This window comes from Pseudophryne corroboree, chromosome 3, assembly GCF_028390025.1.
Source record: "Pseudophryne corroboree isolate aPseCor3 chromosome 3, aPseCor3.hap2, whole genome shotgun sequence".
In the NCBI taxonomy this organism is placed as follows: Eukaryota; Metazoa; Chordata; class Amphibia; order Anura; family Myobatrachidae; genus Pseudophryne; species Pseudophryne corroboree.
The window spans coordinates 708,695,087-708,720,548 of NC_086446.1; the positions used below are offsets into that span (position 1 = coordinate 708,695,087).

General features: G+C 49.4%; 1 protein-coding gene across 2 annotated transcripts in view; it reads right to left on the minus strand.

The window, feature by feature from the left end:
• Positions 1 to 25,462, minus strand: part of LOC135056662 (alpha-2-macroglobulin-like) — a 644,880-nt gene that overhangs the window by 310,021 nt on the left and 309,397 nt on the right. For both annotated transcript variants that reach the window (XM_063962106.1, XM_063962105.1), the window contains exon 16: positions 12,040 to 12,183. In XM_063962106.1, the coding sequence (XP_063818176.1) occupies positions 12,040 to 12,183 (144 nt within the window). The remainder of the gene's footprint in view (positions 1 to 12,039; positions 12,184 to 25,462) is intronic.

Here is a 25,462-nt window from a genome sequence, read left to right on the forward strand (position 1 = left end):
AGGAATGGAACAGAGTGTACTCTATCATGTTGAAGGACGATACCATCAGACCGAGTATTTGCATCGCCGAGGGTACTGACACCCGGGGGCGATGAAGGAAGTGACGTATATTTGACCTGAATTTTCAGGACTTTGTCTAGGGATAGAAACATTCTTTAACTGTGAGTGTCCAGAAGTGCCCCATTCTCTGAGATGGAACCAGGGAGGACGTTTTCTAATTTATCAGCCAACCGTGGGTCTGAAGGAAGGTTACCGTCAGTTGGAGATGACTGAGGAGAACTTCCTGGGAATTCGCCAAAATCAGAAGATCATCTAGGTACGGAAGAATTCTTATCCCCTGGTGACGGTGATGAGCCGTCATAACGGCCATGACCTTGTAAAGATGTGAGGATGTCAGGTTCGGTTTGGTTTGTGTCCCCAGAGGGGGCGCTAGTGGGTCAGTGGAGGTAGGATGGAAGAAGTGAGGAGGCTGGATTGGATTCCTGCGCATGTGCGCAATGTTGTTTATTAAGCGAAAAGTAAAACAATATGGCAGCAGGAATACTTGCAATAATAAACAATAAATGCAATGGGTATGGAGCAGCGTGGAAGCTGAGAGTCTATGGCAATAATAGTATGGTGGTATAATCGATCAAGGGATCGATATGCTGGTATGGGAACCAGAGATAGTTAGGCCGTGGAGCCAGCAGAGATGGTAATAATGATAGCAAGCCTGGTAGCAAATGCAGGAGACAGGTGTTAAGTTCACAGTGCTGTTGGAAATTCCACTGGCAGCTTGCAGGCTGATGCACAGGTGGAGATGATGAGATGCACCTGGAGAGAGAGTCTCTACTGCAGAGGGCTGGAGCACACTGTAGCTGTGAAAGGTGTGGAGCCTGATAACAGATGCAGGGATTGCTGGTGCTTGTGGTTCCACGGTGGTATCGGAACAGGCTGGAAGGCCAACAGGAACACAAGGGAACTGGAGAGCGGAACCAGACACACGAGTCGCAGGAGTGACACAAAGTCCAGGATAAGGACCGACTCACCCCGCTGCTCCTGATATACCACTTGGTCTGCAGCATTGGCTGGAGTGGAAACGAGGAGGTGCGGCCAAGCTCTGGATTGGCTGTCACACTAGTCTGAGGAAAACTGTCATGGCGCGCCTATGCCGCGTCCCGGCGGGAACGCGGTGTGCATGCACGCCCGCCGACAACAGGAGCGTTCCCAGGCCCAGGACGACATCCAGCAACAGAGAGACCAGCGACAGCAAGAGGCAGGGACCCCGGACGGAGGCCGCACCGACGGACAGATGCAGCTGTGGAAAGTCGATTCCTGACAGAGGAGCCGTAGCCAGTCCAAACAGCATGGAATTGATAATGAATGTAGCCAATATCAAACCACAGGAACTGCTGATACGACTTGGCAATAGAAATGTGCAGATATGCATCCTGTATATCCAGGGATACCATATAGTTTCCAGGTTCCATAGGCAGAACTATTGAGTGAAAAGTTTCCATGCAAAACTTGGATATTCTCACAAAAATTTGAGGTTGAGAATAGGCCGGTGTGACCCGTTGGGCTTCGGAACTAGAAACAGGGTCGAGTAATAACCTCTGCCCCTATGGGACTGAGGAACCAGCAAAATCACTCCTGTGTGAAGGAGAGATTTGACTGCAGTTTGTAGATTTTGCACCTTTATCAGGTCCGATGGAAGGCCCGTGGTAAAGCACTGGTGAGGGGGACGTCCCTTGAACGAGATGGCGTACCTGTGAGAGACAACTTCTAGCACTCAAGCATCTGAAGTGGTCGTGTACCAAACCTGGGTGAAGTGCAGAAGTCGGCCTCCCACCATGGGGTCCCCCAGGGGGAGGCCCGACCCATCAGGCTGCAAGCTTGTCAGTTTTTGTGGCAGGCTGACGAGCCACCCAGGGCTGTTTGGCCTTGGGCTTGGAGCATTTGGAATTGCGAGACTGTCTAGGGAATGACTGACCTTTTTGCTTTTCCCTGAGTAGCGAAAAGTGGTACTTTTTGCCTTCTGAGAAGGATTAGTGGGGGGTAGAAAAGCTGTCTTGGCAGCCGCCAATGCAGATACAATCTTAGTCAATTCTTCCCCAAAAAGAATATCCCCAGTGAAGGGGAGGAATTCCAAGGTTTTCTTGGAACCTAAGTCCACCTTTCAAGGTCTTAACCTCAGAATACGTTGCGCCAGAATGGACGTAGCAGACGCCTTGGCGACCAACACTCCAGCCTCAGAAGACGCTTCCTGTATGTAGTAAGAAGCAGTTTTAATATGAGACAGGTATTGTCTGCCTTCCTCGGATATATCTTCGGGCAGCTCTTCCTCCAGGGCCTGAACCCAAGCTTCTATCGCCTTTGCAGCCCAAGAAGCAGCTATGGTGGGTCTATGAACAGCCCCTGTAAGGGAGTAAATAGATTTCAGACACCCTTCAATACGTTTATCTGTCAGTTCCCTCAGGGAGGTGACAGTAGTAACAGGCAGAGTAGATGACACCACGAGGCGGGTAACATGAGAATCCACCAGAGACGGATTTTCCCATTCGTTACAAATCTCTGCGGGTAGAGGATAATGAGCTAACGCCCTTTTAGCGACAGGGAATTTCTTGCCTGGGGTAGTCCAGGGTTCCCGTCTGATGTCTAAATGATCAGAGTGGGGTAATCCAGTTTTAACCACCTTCTGTTTTTAAAACATATGCGTATTCTTAGCCACTGTAGTGGACTCCTCCTCATCTGTGAGTTGGAGAATATGTTTAGTAGCATCTACAAGGGCAGGGACATCTACTGACATAGAAGCTTCTTCATCTGCAGCACAGGAGTCTGTGTTAGATAGAGCTGTATGCTCCCCCTCCTCTTCAGATGAGACATCAGAGAGGATTGTGGATTGTGAGGAATAAGTAGCCCGATTAGAGAGACTAGTGACACATTTTTTGTCCTGAGGGAGCCTTATGTCTAGTCAGGGACTGATTGAGTTGTTGCAGTTGATTAGACAAATTATCCGCCCACATCGGATTCACCATAGGGACTATCTGAGGATATAAGTGCCACAGTTGGACCCATAGGGGGCACAAGGCGTTCTACAAGTGCACCCAATAGTGATAAGAAGGCTGCTCATGATGGCTCCTGAGCAGGAGCAGCGGACTGACTGGGAGGTGAATAACAAACAGCACAGAGACCGTCATGTAACATGTCCTCCTCAGACAAAACGGCTGAGCACACTCTGCATGACATTAATACAGGGACTTCAGCCTGTGTGCGGCCCTTTTTGTTAGACATTATTATGATAATGAAAACTAAGTGGACTTATACAGTACGAAAAATGCAATGCAATAAGTACAGGGTATGATGTGATTGTGACACAGATATAATATACTTATATATACATATTGATAAAACCTGTGTTATCTAATCTAACCCAAAATGCACCTCAGCCCACGGTATAGAATAATAGGGAGAGATATCTGAGATACACTGAAAATGAAACCAGGCAGCAGATAAAGGCACTCAGTCACACACAATGCAGAAATGATATCATCATTAATACTGCAAAGGACCCTTATATCACAACACAGCCCTGAGGCTGGAGGATAATGCAGAAAACTCGTACAAATTAACTGCAGGGAACACTTATCTCAACTATCACTGCCTTATGAGACAGGTAGGATACTTAAGTGTATGTAAAAAGCAGTCCTGTTCAGGCGTTTTTACGGGGAGACATTGCCCAGCAATCCGGGAGACCTGCTGCTGCTATGCTGAAGATGGCTGCCAGGGTCTCTGTGAGGAAAGGAGGGAGAGTGAGGCAGCTCACGGGCAGTAGATGGCACCCAGAGTCGGGGGAGGGGTTACAGGCAGAGGCAGAACTCTGGGAGGCAACGGAGTCATCTCTCGGCGGGCTCCTGCTCTGAAGGGGGGCACCTCTCCTCCCATTCTGTGACACCAGTGAATTAAGTTAATTGATAGCTGCCGCTATCTTTTCAGTGCCCGACTTCCTCACTGGTCCCTGCACCTTACAAATCACACCCTCTTTATTATACTGAATATACACATTTTACAAGTGTCATACCCAGGATTAGATGACACCACAACCTATTACACTGGAAGCAGACACCTTACTGATGAAGCTGTTTGTGCCTGTATAGGAAATCTGAGAATTTTAACTATATGAAGACAACTACACGTAACTTCATATAGTTAGCATTCTCGTGCTTCCTCTACAGGAGCAAATAGCTCCATCAGTAAAGTGTCTGCTGTCACACACACACACACACACACACACACACACACACACACACACACACACACACACACACTTATCTTGATATAGGAAATATGGGGGCACCAATATTTATCTTGCCTCCGGGCAACTGGGACGAACTTACGCCACTGGTTACAGGTCAAGCGCCTCCTCCCCAATGCTGGTCTTTCACTCCAGGTACTACAGGGCCTTATTAAATATGTGTTAAATACACCTAGACCTGTGCCCTTACTGCCCTGGTGGTCTAGTGGGGTCCCCGCTCTTTAAACAGTGTCCATGCTAGCGCCGCGATCAGACTCCGCAGACCGCGGTGGATCGCGATTTAAATGGCGGGTCCCACTAGGAGACCCTCTTACCTGTCCCACTGTGTCAGCCACGTGATCCCGGTAAACAGTCACAGTGGCACCTTGAAGCCACGGAGTCCCCGCCACAAGTACCTGGGCAAGCCAGCAGGCGTATGCGGCGCTGGCGTGGGGGGTGATGGAGCTGCAGTGCTGAAGTCACCCTGACTTACAGCGCTGCAAGCTCTGACAGAAAAAAGTCAATTCCAAGTGAAAAAATAAGAATTTACTCACCGGTAATTCTATTTCTCGTAGTCCGTAGTGGATGCTGGGGACTCCGTAAGGACCATGGGGAATAGCGGCTCCGCAGGAGACTGGGCACATCTAAAGAAAGATTTAGGACTATCTGGTGTGCACTGGCTCCTCCCCCTATGACCCTCCTCCAGACCTCAGTTAAGATACTGTGCCCGGAAGAGCTGACACAATAAGGAAGGATTTTGAATCCCGGGTAAGACTCATACCAGCCACATCAATGACACCGTACAACTCGTGATAATAACCCAGTTAACAGTATGATAACAATGGAGCCTCTGAACAGATGGCTCCCAACAATAACCCGATTAGTTAACAATAACTATTTACAAGTATTGCAGACAATCCGCACTTGGGATGGGCGCCCAGCATCCATTACCGGTGAGTAAATTCTTATTTTCTCTGACGTCCTAGTGGATGCTGGGGAATCCGTAAGGACCATGGGGATTAATCCAAAGCTCCCAAACGGGCGGGAGAGTGCGGATGACTCTGCAGCACCGAATGAGCAAACTCAAGGTCCTCCTCAGCCAGGGTGTCAAATTTGTAAAACTTAGCAAAAGTGTTAGACCCCGACCAAGCAGCCGCTCGGCAAAGTTGCAGTGCCGAGACCCCTCGGGCAGCCGCCCAAGATGAGCCCACCTTCCTTGTGGAATGGGCTTTTACAGATTTAGGCTGCGGTAGTCCTACCGCAGAATGCGCAAGCTGAATAGTGCTACAAATCCAGCGCGCAATAGTCTGCTTAGAAGCAGGAGCACCCAGCTTGTTGGGTGCATACAGGATAAACAGCGAGTCAGTTTTCCTGACACTAGCCGTCCTGGAAACATACATTTTCAGGGCCCTGACTACGTCCAGTAACTTGGAATCCTCCAAGTCCCTAGTAGCCGCAGGCACCACAATAGGTTGGTTCAAGTGAAAAGCTGATACCACCTTCGGGAGAAACTGGAAAATCAGATAAGGGCTTTTACAAGACAAAGCCGCCAATTCTGATACACGCCTGGCCGAAGCCAGGGCCAACAGCATGACCACTTTCCACGTGAGATATTTCAAATCCACGGTTTTAAGTGGCTCAAACCAATGTGATTTTAGGAACTCCAAAACCACATTGAGATCCCAAGGTGCCACTGGCGGCACAAAAGGAGGCTGAATATGCAGAACTACTTTGACAAATGTCTGAACTTCAGGCAGTGAAGCCAATTCTTTCTGGAAGAAAATCGACAGAGCCGAAATCTGGACCTTAATGGACCCCAATTTGAGGCCCAACGTCACCCCTGCTTGCAGGAAATGCAGGAATCGACCCAGTTGAAATTCCTCCGTTGGGGCCTTCCTGGCCTCACACCAAGCAACATATTTCCGCCAAATGCGGTGATAAAGTTTTGCAGTGACATCCTTCCTGGCTTTGATCAGGGTAGGGATGACTTCCTCCGGAATGCCCTTTTCCTTCAGGATCCGGTGTTCAACCGCCATGCCGTCAACGCAGCCGTGGTAAGTCTTGGAACAGGCAGGGCCCCTGCTGCAGCAGGTCCCGCCTTAGCGGTAGAGGCCATTGGTCCTCTGAAAGCATCTCTTGAAGTTCCGGGTACCAAGCCCTTCTTGGCCAATCCGGAGCCACGAGTATAGTTCTCACTCCTCCCCTTCGTATTATTCTCAGTACCTTGGGAATGAGAGGCAGAGGAGGAAACACATAAACCGACTGGTACACCCACGGTGTTACTAGAGCGTCCACAGCGATCGCCTGAGGGTCCCTTGACCTGGCGCAATATCTTTTTAGCTTTTTGTTGAGGCGGGACGCCATCATGTCCACCTGTGGTCTTTCCCAACGGTTTACCAGCATTTGGAAGACTTCTGGATGAAGTCCCCATTCTCCCGGGTGGAGGTCGTGCCTGCTGAGGAAGTCTGCTTCCCAGTTGTCCACTCCCGGAATGAACACTGCTGCCAGTGCTAACACGTGATTTTCCGCCCATTGGAGAATCCTTGTGGCTTCTGCCATTGCCCTTCTGCTTCTTGTGCCGCCCTGTCTGTTTACATGGGCGACCGCCGTGATGTTGTCTGACTGGATCAGTACCGGCTGGTTTTGAAGCAGGGGTCTTGCTTGTCTTAGGGCATTGTAAATGGCTCTTAGCTCCAGAATATTTATGTGAAGTGAAATCTCCTGATTTGACCACAGTCCCTGGAAATTTCTTCCTCGTGTGACCGCTCCCCAGCCCCGAAGGCTGGCATCCGTGGTCACCAGGACCCAGCCCTGTATTCCGAATCTGCGGCCCTCTAGGAGATGAGCCCTCTGCAGCCACCACAGTAGTGATACCCTGGTCCTTGCCGACAGGGTTATCCGCTGCTGCATCTGGAGATGCGACCCGGACCATTTGTCCAACAGGTCCCACTGGAAAATCCTTGCATGGAACCTTCCGAATGGAATTGCTTCGTACGAAGCTACCATTTTTCCCAGGACTCGCGTGCATTGATGTACCGACACCTTTCCCGGTTTTAGGAGGTTTCTGACTATAGATGACAACTCCTCGGCTTTTTCCACTGGAAGAAACACTTTTTTCTGGTCTGTGTCCAGAATCATTCCCAGGAACAGAAGACGTGTTGTCGGGACCAGCTGTGACTTTGGGATATTGAGAATCCAGCCGTGCTGCTGCAGCACTTCCCGAGAAAGTGCTACCCCCACTAACAACTGTTCCTTGGACCTCGCCTTTACCAGGAGATCGTCCAAGTACGGGATAATTAAAACCCCCTTCTTCCGAAGGAGTATCATCATTTTGTCCATTACCTTGGTAAAGACCCTCGGTGCCGTGGATAACCCAAACGGCAGCATCTGGAACTGATAGTGACAGTCCTGTACCACGAACCTGAGGTACTCCTGGTGAGGAGGGTAAATGGGGACATGCAGGTAGGCATCCTTGATGTCCAGGGAGACCATGAAATCCCCCTCGTCCAGGCTCGCAATAACCGCCCTGAGCGATTCCATATTGAACTTGAATCTTTTGATATAAGTGTTCAAGGATTTTAAATTTAAGATGGGTCTCACCGAACCGTCCGGTTTCGGTACCACAAACATTGTGGAATAGTAACCCTGTCCTTGTTGAAGGAGGGGTACCTTGACAATCACTTGCTGTGAATATAGTTTTTGGATAGCCACCAACACTGCCTCCCTGGCAGAGGGAGTTGCTGGTAAGGCAGATTTTAGGAAACGGCGGGGGGGAGACGTCTCGAATTCCAGTCTGTACCCCTGAGATACTACTTAAAGGATCCAGGGATCCACCTGTGAGAGAGCCCACTGTGCGCTGAAATTTCTGAGACGGGCCCCTACCGTCCCCGGGTCCGCCTGTGAAGCCCCAGCGTCATGCTGTGGACTTACCGGACGTGGGGGAGGATTTCTGCTCTTGGGAACTAGCTGTGTGCTGCAACTTTTTCCCTCTACCTTTGCCTCTCGGCAGAAAGGATGCGCCTCGAGCCCTCTTGTATTTATGGAGCCGAAAGGACTGTACTTGATAATACGGTGCTTTCTTTTGCTGTGGGGTAGCCTGTGGCAAAAATGTAGATTTCCCAGCCGTAGCTGTGGAAACGAGGTCTGAAAGACCATCCCCAAACAGTTCCACCCCCCTATAAGGCAAAACTTCCATGTGCCTTTTTGAATCGGCATCACCTGACCACTGCTGAGTCCATAACCCCCTTCTGGCGGCGATGGACATTGCGCTTATTTTTGATGCCAGCCGGCAAATATCCCTCTGTGCATCACGCATGTATAAGACAGCGTCTTTTATATGCTCTATTGTCAGCAAAATATTGTCCCTATCCATAGTATCAATATTATCCGACAGGGAATCTGACCACGCAGCAGCAGCACTGCACATCCATGCCGATGCAATCGCTGGTCGCAATATAATGCCCGTGTGTGTATATATAGCTTTCAGGGTAGCCTCCTGCTTTCTATCAGCAGGTTCCTTCAGGGCGGCCGTATCCGGAGACGGTAGTGCCACCTTTTTTGATAAACGTGTAAGCGCTTTATCTACCCTAGGGGGCATTTCCCAACGTGACCTATCCTCTGGCGGGAAAGGGTACGCTGCCAATAACCGTTTAGAAATTATCAATTTCTTATCGGGGGAAGTCCACGGTTCCTCACACACCTCTTTTAATTCCTCAGGTGCAGGAAAAACTACTGGTAGTTTTTTCTCACCAAACATAATACCCTTTTTTGTGGTACCTGGGGTACTATCAGAAATGTGTAATACATTTTTCATTGCCTCAATCATGTAACGGGTGGTCCTATTGGAAGGTACACTAGTCTCATCGTCGTCGACACTGGAGTCGGTATCCGTGTCAACATCTGTGTCTGCCATCTGAGGTAGCGGGCGTTTTAGAGCCCCTGATGACATTTGAGACGCTTGGACAGGCACAAGCTGAGTAGCCTATGTCGTCAAACCTTTTATGTAAGGAGCTGACACTGTCACGTAATTCCTTCCATAAGTCCATTCACACAGGTGTCGACCCCGCAGGGGGTGACATCACATTCACAGGCATTTGCTCTGCCTCCACATCATTATCCTCATCATACATGTCGACACAGCAGTACCGACACACAGCACACACACAGGGAATGCTCTGACAGAGGACAGGACCCCACAAAGCCCTTCGGGGAGACAGAGGGAGAGTATGTCAGCACACACCAGAGCGCTATATACCACAGGGATATCACTATACAGAGTGTTTTCCCTTATAGCTGCTTATAATAAATATACTGCGCTTAAATTTATTGCCCCCCCTCTCTTTTTTACCCATTCTGTAGTGCAGGACTGCAGGGGAGAGCCAGGGAGCGATCCTTCCAGCGGAGCTGTGAGGAAAAATGTCGCCAGTGTGCTGAGGGAGATGGCTCCGCCCCTTTTCCGGCGGGCTTTCTCCCGCTGTTTGTGTAACTCTGGCAGGGGTAATTTACACCTATATAGCCCCTGGGGCTATATATGGTGTCAGTTTTGCCAGCCAAGGTGTTAATATTGCTGCTCAGGGCGCCCCCCCCCAGCGCCCTGCACCCATCAGTGGCCGGAGTGTGTGGTGTGCATGAGGAGCAATGGCGCACAGCTGCAGTGCTGTGCGCTACCTTGGAGAAGACAGAAGTCTTCAGCCGCCGATTTTCCGGACACTTCTTGCTTCTGTCTCTGTAAGGGGGACGGCGGCGCGGCTCCGGGACCGGACGACGAGGTCGGGTCCTGTGTGCGATCCCTCTGGAGCTAATGGTGTCCAGTAGCCTAAGAAGCCCAAGCTACCACCAGTTAGTTAGGTTCGCTTCTTCTCCCCTTAGTCCCTCGTTGCAGTGAGCCTGTTGCCAGCAGGTCTCACTGTAAAATAAAAAACCTAAACTATACTTTCTTTCTAGGAGCTCAGGAGAGCCCCTAGTGTGCATCCAGCTCGGCCGGGCACAGAAATCTAACTGGGGTCTGGAGGAGGGTCATAGGGGGATGAGCCAGTGCACACCAGATAGTCCTAAATCTTTCTTTAGATGTGCCCAGTCTCCTGCGGAGCCGCTATTCCCCATGGTCCTTACAGAGTCCCCAGCATCCACTAGGACGTCAGAGAAATAAAAAGCTTTTAGGGCTGCGCAGCCCCCCTGTTTAGTGACCTGATACTGCAGGCACCAACTCTAAAACTGAGCTCACAGTGCCTGGAGGTGGGAATATAGAGGAGGGACCCGATGCATCCTGGGACAGCTAAAGCTCTATCTCTACACCCTGATGTTTCCCTGTGGAAACCTATGTACCCTGATGCAGAAATTATACTTTTTATGGCCCTTATTCCGAGTTGATCGATCGCTAGCTATTTTTTGCAGCGCAACGATCAGGTAGTCACTGCCTATAGGGGAGTGTATTATTGTTTTGCAAGTGTGCGAACGCTTGTGCAGCCGAGCGGGATGAAAAAGTTTTTTGCAGTTCCTGAGTAGCTCTGGACTTACTCAGCCCTTGCGACACTTCAGCCTGTCCGGTCCCAGAATTGACGTCAGACCTGCCCTGCAAACGCCTGTACACGCCTGCATTTTTCCAAACACTCCCAGAAAACGGTCAGTTGACACCCACAAACGCCTTCTTCCTGTCAATCTCCTTGCGATCAGCTGTGCAAATGGATTCTTCGTTCAGTCCATCGCCTAGCAACGATCTGCTTTGTACCCGTATGACGCACCTGCGCATTGCGGTGCATACGCATGCGCAGTAGTGACCTGGTCCCTGCAAAAACCGTCAGCGAGCGATCAACTCGGAATGACACCCCCCATGTGTCTATTGAAACAAGTTCATGCTGTAAGCATAAAATACATCAGGTATGCACAGGAAGCCGCTTCACACAGCATTGCGTATTTTAGTGATGTACTGCAAATGGGGGAGTATACTTAATTCAAACCATTTATCTCTAGGACACATGTAAAGGCCAAGATAAAATGGTACTAGCCACAGGCTTTTAGAAAAAGTAGATAATAATGCTTACTTGCCTACTCTCCCGGGAATGGGCGGGTGGCTCCCGAAAATCGTGTGATCTTCCCCGCCCCCTGGAAGAGCAGGCAAGTCTCCCGATTTCTGTGTGCCCCCCTGCCCGGCCACCCACTTAGTGAGTAAAGTGGGCGGTCCGGGCAGTCGATGACGCGATTCTTGTTGAATCGCGTCATCATAGCCACGCCCCCTGCAGGATAATGCCAGTAATAGCGGCATTACACAGCGGTGACGTGGCTTAAATGACGCAATACATCAGCCATGCCCCCCACCCCACCTCTGACCCGCCCCCTCTGCTCGTCACCACCCTTCCCCGCCCCCTGCTGAGCCGACCTGGCTGCTCTTTCCCGGAGAGAGCAGCCAAAAAGCCGGTAAGTATGTAATAATGTACATACAGCATGGGATCCGGTTAGGTTTAGGCACCCCCAGGGAGGGTTAGGGTTAGGCTGCGCCCCGGGGGGAGGGTTAGGTTTAGGCTGCAGGGAAGGAGGGTTAGATTCAGGAGCCACCAGAGAGGGTTAGGGTTAGGCTGCGAGGAGGAGGGGGGGCTACTGAAAGGGAGGGTTAGGGGGGCAGGTAAGTATACTTACCTTTCCCTGTTGGGATTCTAATCATCGGGATGTAACGGTCGGTATTCTGACTGCCAGCATCCCGAACGCCGGCAAATCATACCCAACCCTGCAGCACGTATAACATAAATGAAATTAAAATATATTTTCCATACCTCAAACAAAGCAGAGACCTCAGTCAGGGAATAATCCTCCTGTACAACAGTCTCATTTTCTTGGCATCGGTGATATACTGGGTCCCATATCAAATTAGGATGGCGATATTGACCTGAAGTAAATGTCTCTGATAATCTCCTTGTCTGCACACAAGACAATAACATTTGTGTTAGTTTGCGCCACATGTTGTGAATGTGTGTGCAGTTTTGTAGATAAGCAGAGTACTGTACACACTACTTGTTATAATGTAGGCAATAACCAATCTAAGCAGTGAGAAAAGTGGAGAAGTGAGCCAAAGTAGAAGTTGCCCATGGCAACCAGTCAGCTGCTCTGTATACTTTTATAGTATGCAAATGATAAATGTTACGTCAATGCTGATTGGTTGCCATGGGTAACTTCTCCACTGGCTCACTTCTCCACTTTTATCACTTCTTAGTACATCTCCTCCTTAACCAGGCTTTGCGGTTTATTGGCTCAAGTGATTGTACAATATTACTGTCTGTTACACTGCTTGGATGGCAGATGGAGCAGAGCCTGTAGCGGAGCTGGGGTGTTGGCAGCTCATCAGCTGCTTACTGTCTTCTAGGTATAAGGTAGCAGACTGCAGTGCAGGGTTCTGGAACAGCGGTCACAAGTGGGTAAACACATGAGTCCCAGGAGCAAAGTAGAGGACGTCCATCCTCCACCATGTCGCTCTTACACAATGACAAGATGGCATCACACATGTGCAGATATACTACTGGTGGCCATCTTAGGATTCAAGGGATGGAAAAGGCTGGTACATGGCCGAAACACGTTCGAAACACACATAAACATACAGGTGAAACTCAGAAAATTACAATATCGTGCAAAAGTTCATTTATTTCAGTAATTCAACTTAAAAGGTAAAACTAATATATTATATAGACTTATTACATGCAAAGTGAGATATTTTAAGTCTTTATTTGTTATAATTTTGATGATTGTGGTTTACAGCTTAAGAAAACCCCAAATCCAAAATCTCAGAAAATTAGAATATTACATAAAATCAATAAAAAAAGGATTTTAAATACAGAAATGTTGGCCCTCTGAAAAGTATAATCATGCATATGTACTCAGAACTTGGTTTGGGCCCCTTTTATGTGAATTACTGCCTCAGTGCGGTATGGCATGGATTCTATCAGCCTGTGGCACTGATGAGGTGTTATGGAAGACCAGATGCTTCAATAGCGGAATTCATCTCTTCTGCATTGTTCGGTCTCATGTCTCATGTTTCTCATCTTTCTCCTCTCCAGACCACAGCCTGGAGAGGATTGTCAGGAAAAGGCCATTCAAAAGTGTTGGGGAGCTTCACAAGGAGTGGACTGAGGCTGGAGTTAGTGCACCAAGAGCCACCACACACAGACGGATCCTGGATATGGGCTTCAAATGTCGTATTCCTCTTGTCAAGCCGCTCCTGAACAACAAACAATGTCAGAAGCGTCTTACCTGGGCTAAAGAAAAAAAATAAGATTTTAAACCTACCGGTAAATCTTTTTCTCCTAGTCCGTAGAGGATGCTGGGGACTCCGTAAGGACCATGGGGTATGGACGGGCTCCGCAGGAGACATGGGCACTCTAAGGGGTATATTTACTAAAATTCGTATTTTTCAGAATGAGGTTAAAGTTCAAACACGAATGACATTGAATGTGTAAAATTGCAACTTTTTGAATTTATTACGACTAATTTACTATGCTGTCGTATTCTGCATTTTCGTGTTTTCCGATGTCGATGTCATTCGTATTTTTTGGCAGTGTTTTACGGGAGTGAATAGTAAAACACTGCCGACATTAACACAATGAATTTCGGCCGGATCTGTGAGATCCGTGCAGGGCTTCATTGTGCACCTTTCGTAAAAAAAAAAGAAAGTGTTAAAAATAAAAAATAAAAATGCGTGGGGTCCCCCCTCCTAAGCAAAACCAGCCTCGGGCTCTTTGAGCCGGTCCTGGGTGACAAAATATGGGGGGGAAAATGACAGGGGTTCCCCCATATTTCATCAACCAGCACCGGGCTCTGCGCCTGGTCCTGGTTCAAAAAATACGGGGGACAAAAAGCGTAGGGGTCCCCCGTATTTTTTAAACCAGCACCGGGCTCCACTTGCCAGGTATATAATGCCACAGCCGGGGGCTGATACGCCTATGCGTTCCATTGTATCCAATGGTGGGAACTTTGCGGTCAGCGGTTGACCGAAAGTAACTTCACCGCTGAGCGCAAAGTTCCCACCATTGGATACAATGGAGCGCATAGGCGCTACATTGTATCTCTGCCGTGTGCAGCCTCACAGACACTACAGGAGCACACAGCCAATCAGGAGAGTGCCACGACGTGGCGCTCCCTGATTGGCTGAAGGGACCCTCTTTGACAGGAGTCAGGGAGGGTCCCGGCAGTCGGGGAAAGGGGTCCCATGTGTAAACATGGGACCCCTTTCAGTGCGCGGTCGGGTTTCCATTTTTTTTTTTTGCCAAGTACGTGGATTATACAAAGAACAGAAGATACACTGGATTATGTGAGTATAATTTTTATCACAGGTACCCCGAGGATTCTACATGGAGAAGAGGACCGAGCCTCGTGTGAACATAGGTAAGTATGTATGTTTGGAGGTGTGCATGTATGTAATAAACTTTTACTGTCACGGTGTGTGTGTCCTGTTTTTTTTGGGGTATTTTTTTAGTAGTAGTACTACAGGTACCAGCGGGTCCGGTTTTCAACCGCATGCTGGTACTTGTGGTTCTCCAAGTACCAGCTTGCGGGGGAGGCTTGCTGGGACTTGTAGTACTGCTACTAAAAACAATATTCTAATTTTTTCCACAAGGCTATCAGCCCCCCATCCGCCGCCCTTGGATGGGGGGACAGCCTCGGGCTTCACCCCTGGCACTTGGGTGGCTGGAGGGGGGGACCCCTTGATTTAATGGGTTCCCACTACTCCAGGGTACCCCGGCCGGGGTGACTAGTTGGGTATGTAATGCCAGGGCCGCCGGGACCACAATAAAAGTGTCCCCTGGCTGTGGCATTATGTACCTGGCTAGTGGAGCCCGGTGCTGGTTTAAAAAATACGGAGGACCCCTATGCTTTTTGTCCCCCATATTTTTTGAACCAGGACAAGGCGCAGAGCCCGGTGCTGGTTGATGAAATATGGGGGAACCCCTGTCATGTTTTTCCCATATTTTCAACCAGTACCGGCTCAAAGAGCCCGAGGCTGGTTTTGCTTAGGAGGGGGGACCCCACGCATTTTTTTAAAATTTTTTAACACTTTCCCACCCCTTACCACTGATAAACATGCACGGATCTCACGGATCCGTGCATGCCTATCAGAACACGGTAAAAAAAAAGCAGGTCTATTTTAAAACTGCTTTTTTTTACGATTTGTATTTATTCACGGCAGTGTTTGGCTATTGCCGGCAGTGTTTGTGAAATACAAATTTTATTAAATGACCGAGTTCTATCAAATAACAGGCGTATTTGACCGATGGTGTATTCATTCGTATTTTTTTTCTTTGACTTCCAAAAAATTACGAATGCCCTCATCACTGCCGAGATTTGTGTTTAGTAAATTCCCGAGATGACACTTTGAAGAAAAAACACCAAATCGGTCAAAATCGGGAGCTTAGTAAATATACCCCTAAGACTTTAGATGGGTGTGAACTGGCTCCTCCCTCTATGCCCCTCCTACAGACCTCAGTTAAAGAACTGTGTCCAGAGGAGACGGACAGTACGAGGAAAGGATTTTTGTTAATCTAAGGGCGAGATACGCACCAGCCCACACCATACACACCTTACAACATGGTATATACGCAACCAGTTAACACATGAACAAAACAGCATCAACCAGAGACTGATCTCAACTGTAACATAACCCTTATGTAAGCAACAACTATATACAAGCCTTGCAGAAATAGTCCGCACTGGGACGGGCGCCCAGCATCCTTTACGGACTAGGAGAAAAATATTTACCGGTAGGTTTAAAATCTTATTATCTCTTACGTCCTAGAGGATGCTGGGGACTCCGTAGCACCATGGGGATTATACCAAAGCTCCCAAACGGGCGGGAGAGTGCGGATGATTCTGCAGCACCGAATGGGCAAACACAAGGTCCTCCTCAGCCAGGGTATCAAACTTGTAGAATTTTGCAAAAGTGTTTGAACCCGACCAAGTAGCAGCTCGGCAAAGCTGTAATGCCGAGACCCCTCGGGCAGCCGCCCAAGAAGAGCCCACCTTCCTAGTGGAATGGGCTTTTACTGATTTTGGATGCGGCAATCCCGCCGCAGAATGAGCCTGCTGAATCGTGTTACAGATCCAGCGAGCAATAGTTTGCTTTGAAGCAGGAGCACCCAGCTTGTTGGGCGCATACAGGATAAACAGCGAGTCAGTCTTCCTGACTCCCGCCGTTCTGGTTACATAAACCTTCAAAGCCCTGACTACGTCAAGCAATTTGGAATCCTCCAAGTCACGAGTAGCCGCAGGCACCACGATAGGTTGGTTCAAATGAAAAGATGACAACACCTTTGGCAGAAACTGCGGACGAGTCCGCAATTCTGCCCTGTCCATATGGAAAACCAGATAGGGGCTTTTAAATGACAAAGCCGCCAATTCTGTCACACGCCTAGCTGAAGCTAAGGCCAACAGCATGACCACTTTCCACGTGAGATACTTTAGCTCCACTGTCTTAAGTGGCTCAAACCAGTGGGATTTCAGGAAACCCAACACCACGTTAAGATCCCAAGGTGCCACTGGTGGCACAAAAGGGGGCTGAATATGCAGCACTCCCAGAACAAACGTCTGAACCTCAGGCAGTGAAGCCAGTTCTTTTTGGAAGAAAATGGATAGGGCCGAAATCTGGACCTTTATGGACCCTAATTTTAGGCCCATAGTCACACCTGACTGTAGGAAATGCAGGAATCGATCCAGCTGGAATTCCTCTGTAGGGGCCTTCCTGGCCTCACACCAAACAACATATTTTCGCTATATACGGTGATAATGTTTTGCTGTCACGTCCTTCCTAGCCTTTATCAGCGTAGGAATAACTTCATCCGGAATGCCCTTTTCTGCTAGGATCCGGTGTTCAACCGCCATGCCGTCAAACGCAGCCGCGGTAAGTCTTGGAACAGACAGGGCCCCTGTTGCAACAGGTCCTGTCTGAGAGGCAGAGGCCATGGGTCCTCTGTGAGCATTTCTTGCAGTTCCGGGTACCAAGTCCTTCTTGGCCAATCCGGAACAATGAGTATTGTTCTCACTCCTCTTTTCCTTACGATTCTCAGCACCTTGGGTATGAGAAGAAGAGGAGGAAACACATAGACCGACTGGAACACCCACGGTGTCACCAGTGCGTCCACAGGTATCGCCTGAGGGTCCCTTGACCTGGCACAATACCTCTTTAGCTTTTTGTTGAGGCGGGACGCCATCATGTCCACCTGTGGCAGTTCCCATCGATTTGCAATCTGCGTGAGGACTTCTTGATGAAGTCCCCACTCTCACGGGTGGAGGTCGTGTCTGCTGAGGAAGTCTGCTTCCCAGTTGTCCACTCCCGGAATGAACACTGCTGACAGTGCTTGCACGTGATTCTCCGCCCAACGAAGAATCCTGGTGGCTTCCACCATTGCCACCCTGCTTCTTGTGCTGCCCTGGCGGTTTACATGGGCGACTGCCGTGATGTTGTCTGACTGAATCAGCACTGGTTGGTCTCGAAGCAGAGGCTCCGCTTGACTCAGGGCGTTGTATATGGCCCGTAGTTCCAGGATTGCGGCCCTCGAGGAGGTGAGCACTTTGCAGCCACCACAGAAGAGACACCCTGGTCCTGGGGGACAGGGTGATCATCCGATGCATCTGAAGATGCGATCCGGACCACTTGTCCAGCAGATCCCACTGAAAGATCCTCGTATGTAACCTGCCGAAGGGAATGGCTTCGTATGACGCCACCATCTTTCCCAGGACTCGCGTACAGTGATGTACCGACACCTGTTTTGGTTTTAGGAGGTCTCTGACCAGAGTCACGAGCTCCTGAGCCTTCTCCTCCGGGAGAAACACCTTCTTCTGGTCTGTATCCAGAATCATGCCCAGGAAGGGCAGATGCATCGTAGGAATCAGCTGCGACTTTGGAATATTCAGAATCCAGCCGTGCTGACGCAACACTTCCTGAGAGTGTGCTACGCTGATCAGCAACTGCTCCCTGGACCTCGCCTTTATGAGGAGATCATCCAAGTATGGGATAATTGTAACCCCTTGCTTCCGAAGGAGCACCATCATTTCCGCCATCACCTTGGTAAATATTCTCGGTGCCGTGGACAAGGCCAAACGGCAACGTCTGGAATTGGTAATGACAGTCCTGTACCACAAACCTGAGGTACTCCTGATGAGGCGGATAAATGGGGACATGCAAGTAAGCATCCTTGATGTCCAAAGACACCATAAAATCCCCCTCTTCCAGGCTTGCAATGACCGCTCTGAGCGATTCCATTTTGAACTTGAATTTCTTCAGATAAATGTTCAGGGATTTTAAATTCAATATGGGTCTGACCGAACCGTCCGGTTTTGGTACCACAAACATAGTGGAATAGTAGCCCCTTCCCTTTTTTAAGGAGGGGAACCTCTGCCACCACCTGCTGGAGAAAAAGTTTGTGAATTGCCGCCAACAATACCTCCCTTTCCATGGGGGAAGCTGGCAAGGCCGATTTTAGGTAACGGTGAGGGGGCGTCACCTCGAATTCCAGCTTGTATCCCTGAGACACAATTTGTATAGCCCAAGGATCCACCTGTGAGTGAACCCACTGGTTGCTGAAATGTCAGAGACGCGCACCCATGGCTTCTGGCTCCGCTTGTGGAGCCCCAGCGTCATGCGGTGGATTTAGTGGAAGCCGGGGAGGACTTTTGTTCCTGGGAAGTAGCTGCATGGTGCAGCCTTTTTCCTTTACCCCTGCCTCTGGCAAGAAAGGATGCACCTCTGACTTTCTTGCTCTTCTGAGAACGAAAGGACTGCAATTGGTAATACGGTGCTTTCTTAGGCTGTGGGGGGACATAAGGCAAGAAATTTGGCTTCCCAGCCGTAGCTGTGGAAACTAGGTCTGAGAGACGGTCCCCAAACAATTCCTCACCCTTATAAGGTAAAACCTCCATGTGTTTTTTAGAGTCGGCATCCCCTGACCATTGCCGAGTCCATAAGACCCTTCTGGCAGAAATGGACATTGCGTTTACTCTCGAGCACAGCAGGCAAATGTCCCTCTGGGTATCCCGCATATATAGGACCACGTCCTTGATATGTGCCAGGGTCAGTAGAACAGTGTCCCTGTCCAGGGTATCTAATCTATCTCCTCAGACAGAGTATCCGTCCATGCTGCTACCGCACTACACATCCAGGCCGAAGCAATTGCTGGCCTCAGCAGTGTACCAGAATGTGTATAAACAGACTTCAGGATAGCTTCCTGCTTTCTATCCGCAGGATCCTTTAGGGCGGCCGTATCCTGAGACGGCAGGGCCACCTTCTTAGACAAGCGTGTCAACGCCTTGTCTACCCTAGGGGAGGATTCCCAGCGTAACCTGTCAGTTGGCGGGAAAGGATACGCCATAAGTAATCTCTTGGAAATTATTACCTTCCTATCAGGGGAATCCCACGCTTTTTCACATAATTCATTCAATTCATGTGACGGGGGAAAAGTCACTTCTTGCTTTTTCTCCCCATACATATAAATCCTTTTGTCAGGGACAGGATTTTCCTCAGAAATGTGTAATACATCCTTCATCGCTATAATCATGTAGCGGATGGCTTTAGTCATTTTAGGCTGCAACTTTGCATCATCGTCATCGACACTGGAGTCAGATTCCGTATCGACATCTGTTTCAACTATCTGGGATAGTGGGCGCTTTTGAGACCTGACGGCCTCTGCGCTGTAGGATCAGGCATGGGATGAGACCCCGACTGTCCCAAGGCTACAGCTTTATCCAATCTGTTATGCAAGGAGCTTACATTATCATTTAACACCTTCCACATATCCATCCAATCAGGTGTCGGCACCGCCGGCGGCGACACCACATTTATCTGCACTTGTTCTGCCTCCACGTATCCTTCCTCATCAAACATGTCGACACAGGTATACCGACACACCGCACACACACAGGGAACGCTCTGACTGAGGACAGGACCCCACAAAGGCTTTTGGGGAGACAGAGAGAGAGTATGCCAGCACACACCCCAGCGCTATATAACCCAGGGATTACACTGTACCTTAGTGTCTACCCAGTAGCTGCTGTTTTATATACCTCTGCGCCTAAATTTATGTGCCCCCCCTCGCTTTTTTACCCTCTATTGCACCTGTATACTGCAGGGGAGAGCCTGGGGAGCGTCTTTCCAGCGGAGCAGTGAAGAGGAAATGGCGCTGGTGTGCTGAGGAAGAAGGCCCCGCCCCCTCAGCGGCGGGCTTCTGTCCCGCTTCTTATGTGTAAAAATGGCGGGGGCTCGTACATATATACAGTGCCTGACTGTATATATGCATATTTTTGCCATCAGGTATCTTAATTGCTGCCCAGGGCGCCCCCCCCCTGCGCCCTGCACCCTACAGTGACCGGATTGTGCGGGTGTGCTGTGGGAGCAATGGCGCACAGCTGCAGTGCTGTGCGCTACCTTAAGTGAAGACAGGAGTCTTCTGCTGCCGATTTTCGATGTCTTCATGCTTCTGCTGCTTCTGTACTTCTGGCTCTGCGAGGGGGACGGCGGCGCGGCTCTGGGAACGGGCGATCAAGGTTAGGTTAGAGATGAGCGGGTTCGGTTTCTCTGAATCCGAACCCGCCAGAACTTCATGTTTTTTTTCACGGGTCCGAGCGACTCGGATCTTCCCGCCTTGCTCGGTTAACCCGAGCGCGCCCGAACGTCATCATGACGCTGTCGGATTCTCGCGAGACTCGGATTCTATATAAGGAGCCGCGCGTCGCCGCCATTTTCACACGTGCATTGAGATTGATAGGGAGAGGACGTGGCTGGCGTCCTCTCCATTAGAATAGATTAGAAGAGAGAGAGAGAGAGAGAGAGATTGTGCAGACAGAGTTTACCACAGTGACCAGTGCAGTTGTTGTTAAGTTAACTTTTATTTAATATATCCGTTCTCTGCTATATCCGTTCTCTGCCTGAAAAAAACGATACACAGCAGTCACACAGTGTGACTCAGTCTGTGTGCACTCAGCTCAGCCCAGTGTGCTGCACATCAATGTATAAAAGCTTATAATAATTGTGGGGGAGACTGGGGAGCACTGCAGGTTGTTATAGCAGGAGCCAGGAGTACATAATATTATATTAATTTAAAATTAAACAGTGCACACTTTTGCTGCAGGAGTGCCACTGCCAGTGTGACTAGTGGTGACCAGTGCCTGACCACCAGTATAGTAGTATATTGTTGTATACTATCTCTTTATCAACCAGTCTATATTAGCAGCAGACACAGTACAGTGCGGTAGTTCACGGCTGTGGCTACCTCTGTGTCGGCAGTCGGCACTCGGCAGGCAGTCCGTCCATCCATAATTGTATAATTATATACCACCTAACCGTGGTATTTTTTTTTCTTTCTTTATACCGTCGTCATAGTCATACTAGTTGTTACGAGTATACTACTATCTCTTTATCAACCAGTGTACAGTGCGGTAGTTCACGGCTGTGGCTACCTCTGTGTCGGCAGTCGGCAGGCAGTCCGTCCATCCATAATTGTATTATTATAATATATACCACCTAACCGTGGTTTTTTTTTCATTCTTTATACCGTCATAGTGTCATACTAGTTGTTACGAGTATACTACTATCTCTTTATCAACCAGTGTACAGTGCGGTAGTTCACGGCTGTGGCTACCTCTGTGTCGGCAGACGGCAGGCAGTCCGTCCATCCATAATTGTATTATAATATATACCACCTAACCGTGGTTTTTTTTTCATTCTTTATACCGTCATAGTGTCATACTAGTTGTTACGAGTATACTACTATCTCTTTATCAACCAGTGTACAGTGCGGTAGTTCACGGCTGTGGCTACCTCTGTGTCGGCAGTCGGCAGGCAGTCCGTCCATCCATAATTGTATTATAATATATACCACCTAACCGTGGTTTTTTTTTCATTCTTTATACCGTCATAGTCAGTCATACTAGTTGTTACGAGTATACTACTATCTCTTTATCAACCAGTGTACAGTGCGGTAGTTCACGGCTGTGGCTACCTCTGTGTCGGCACTCGGCAGGCAGTCCGTCCATCCATAATTGTATTATAATGTATACCACCTAACCGTGGTTTTTTTTTCATTCTTTATACCGTCATAGTCAGTCATACTAGTTGTTACGAGTATACTACTATCTCTTTATCAACCAGTGTACAGTGCGGTAGTTCACGGCTGTGGCTACCTCTGTGTCGGAACTCGGCAGGCAGTCCGTCCATCCATAATTGTATTACAATATATACCACCTAACCGTGGTTTTTTTTTCATTCTTTATACCGTCATAGTCAGTCATACTAGTTGTTACGAGTATACTACTATCTCTTTATCAACCAGTGTACAGTGCGGTAGTTCACGGCTGTGGCTACCTCTGTGTCGGCACTCGGCAGGCAGTCCGTCCATCCATAATTGTATTACAATATATACCACCTAACCGTGGTTTTTTTATACCACCTAACCGTGGCAGTCCGTCCATAATTGTATACTAGTATCCAATCCATCCATCTCCATTGTTTACCTGAGGTGCCTTTTAGTTCTGCCTATAAAATATGGAGAACAAAAAAGTTGAGGTTCCAAAATTAGGGAAAGATCAAGATCCACTTCCACCTCGTGCTGAAGCTGCTGCCACTAGTCATGGCCGAGACGATGAAATGCCAGCAACGTCGTCTGCCAAGGCCGATGCCCAATGTCATAGTACAGAGCATGTCAAATCCAAAACACCAAATATCAGAAAAAAAAGGACTCCAAAACCTAAAATAAAATTGTCGGAGGAGAAGCGTAAACTTGCCAATATGCCATTTACCACACGGAGTGGCAAGGAACGGCTGAGGCCCTGGCCTATGTTCATGGCTAGTGGTTCAGGTTTTTTGGAAGGGACATCCTGCGTGACACTGCAGTGCCACTCCTAGATGGGCCCGGTGTTTGTGTCGGCCACTAGGGTCGCTAATCTTACTCACACAGTCAGCTACCTCATTGCGCCTCATTTTTTCTTTGCGTCATGTGCTGTTTGGGGAGGGTTTTTTGGAAGGGCCATCCTGCGTGACACTGCAGTGCCACTCCTAGATGGGCCCGGTGTTTGTGTCGGCCACTAGGGTCGCTAATCTTACTCACACAGCTACCTCATTGCGCCTCTTTTTTTCTTTGCGTCATGTGCTGTTTGGGGAGGGTTTTTTGGAAGGGACATCCTGCGTGACACTGCAGTGCCACTCCTAGATGGGCCCGGTGTTTGTGTCGGCCACTAGGGTCGCTTATCTTACTCACACAGCGACCTCGGTGCAAATTTTAGGACTAAAAATAATATTGTGAGGTGTGAGGTATTCAGAATAGACTGAAAATGAGTGTAAATTATGGTTTTTGAGGTTAATAATACTTTGGGATCAAAATGACCCCCAAATTCTATGATTTAAGCTGTTTTTTAGTGTTTTTGGAAAAAAACACCCGAATCCAAAACACACCCGAATCCGACAAAAATAATTCGGTGAGGTTTTGCCAAAACGCGTTCGAACCCAAAACACGGCCGCGGAACCGAACCCAAAACCAAAACACAAAACCCGAAAAATTTCAGGCGCTCATCTCTAGGTTAGGTACCTGTGTTCGATCCCTCTGGAGCTAATGGTGTCCAGTAGCCTAAGAAGCGCAACCTAGCCGCAGTGAGTAGGTTTGCTTCTCTCCCCTCAGTCCCACGTAGCAGAGAGTCTGTTGCCAGCAGAAGCTCTCTGAAAATAAAAAACCTAACTAAAATACTTTCTTTCTTAGTAAGCTCAGGAGAGCCCAGTAAAAGCACCCAGCTCTGGCCGGGCACAGATTCTAACTGAGGTCTGGAGGAGGGGCATAGAGGGAGGAGCCAGTGCACACCAGATAGTACTAAATCTTTCTTTAGAGTGCCCAGTCTCCTGCGGAGCCCGTCTATTCCCCATGGTCCTTACGGAGTCCCCAGCATCCACTAGGACGTTAGAGAAAAGCAAGATGACAGCAACGTAGAGGCAGGATGCCTCGCAAAACAAAGATCGAAGTATACCTAGCCACCAGGGATTACGGGGCAACCACCGCAGGAAGAGAGCAGCGCAGGGTGGGCATCCTGCATCCCCTATGGACTCAGAGAAAGGGATTTATCGGTGAGTACCAAAATCCTGTTTTCTGCAGCGGGGTACACTGGTATTCCACAGGGAATAACATCAGGGGGTGCAGAGTTGGATCTTGATCCGAGGCACCAACAGGCTAAAGCTTTGACTGTTCCCAGGATGCATTGCACCGCCTCCTCTATAGCCCCGCCTCCAGGCACTGGAGCTCAGTTTTTAAGTTGGTGCCTGCAGAGCAGGCAGCTAACAGGTGGGGCTGCGCTAGGCAGCCCTGAAAAGAGCTTTTTAAGAAGACTTCAAGGCCCGCAGCATTGTTTATGTCATTATGACATTCTGTGCTGCGGCTCCATCACCTCCCCCAGCAGCGCTGCATACTCCCGCGGCCGGGTTCCCGGGTACTTGCAGTGGAGGCGCACTGGTCATCAGGCACACCACCGCTGACGCTTTCCAGGATCGCGTGGCTGCACATCAGGGAGGAGGTAAGAGGGAACCCCAGGTGGGACCTGCCGGTAAACGCGATCCGGTCGCGGTCCCAGGAGACGGACCGCGCCACTGGCGTGGACACTGTACTGCACAGGGACCCCACTATATCCACCACGGCAAGGGAGCACCATACCTCCCAACATTGGGAGGAGAGAAAGAAGGGGATGTGGCCAATACAAAAGGGGGCGTGGCTTCATGGGAGTGCCGCGCTCGCGAGCCACGCCCCTATTTTTCGTCAGTATGGTGGCATGGCCAACGCTCTGGGAGCTGCTGGCATGCCCCCTGTCCCTCCGTCTCTAGTGAACAGACGCTGTGCGCATGCGCACAGCATCTATTCACTGCTGCTCTGCTCTGAACTGAGCAGAGCAGCGAGTGTCTGGAGAGCCTCCCAACTGCCCCCCACCGCGGGACACTGTGGCCCGCGGGTGGGACAGCGGGACAGTCCTAAAACAACGGGACTGTCCCGCGAAAATCGGGACAGTTGGGAGGTATGGAGCACAGGTCGGATTTACTAAAATCCATTTGATATAGGTTCCACAGTACCCGGTGGTGAGGACCAGCAGAGGGGATAAGGCGCTGACCTGTAGCCCCCAGCTGCGGGCACCATCTACTTCATTACTAGCTGGGCTGATCTCCGGGACTGCAGGGCTCTGTCTCCTCTGTAAAGC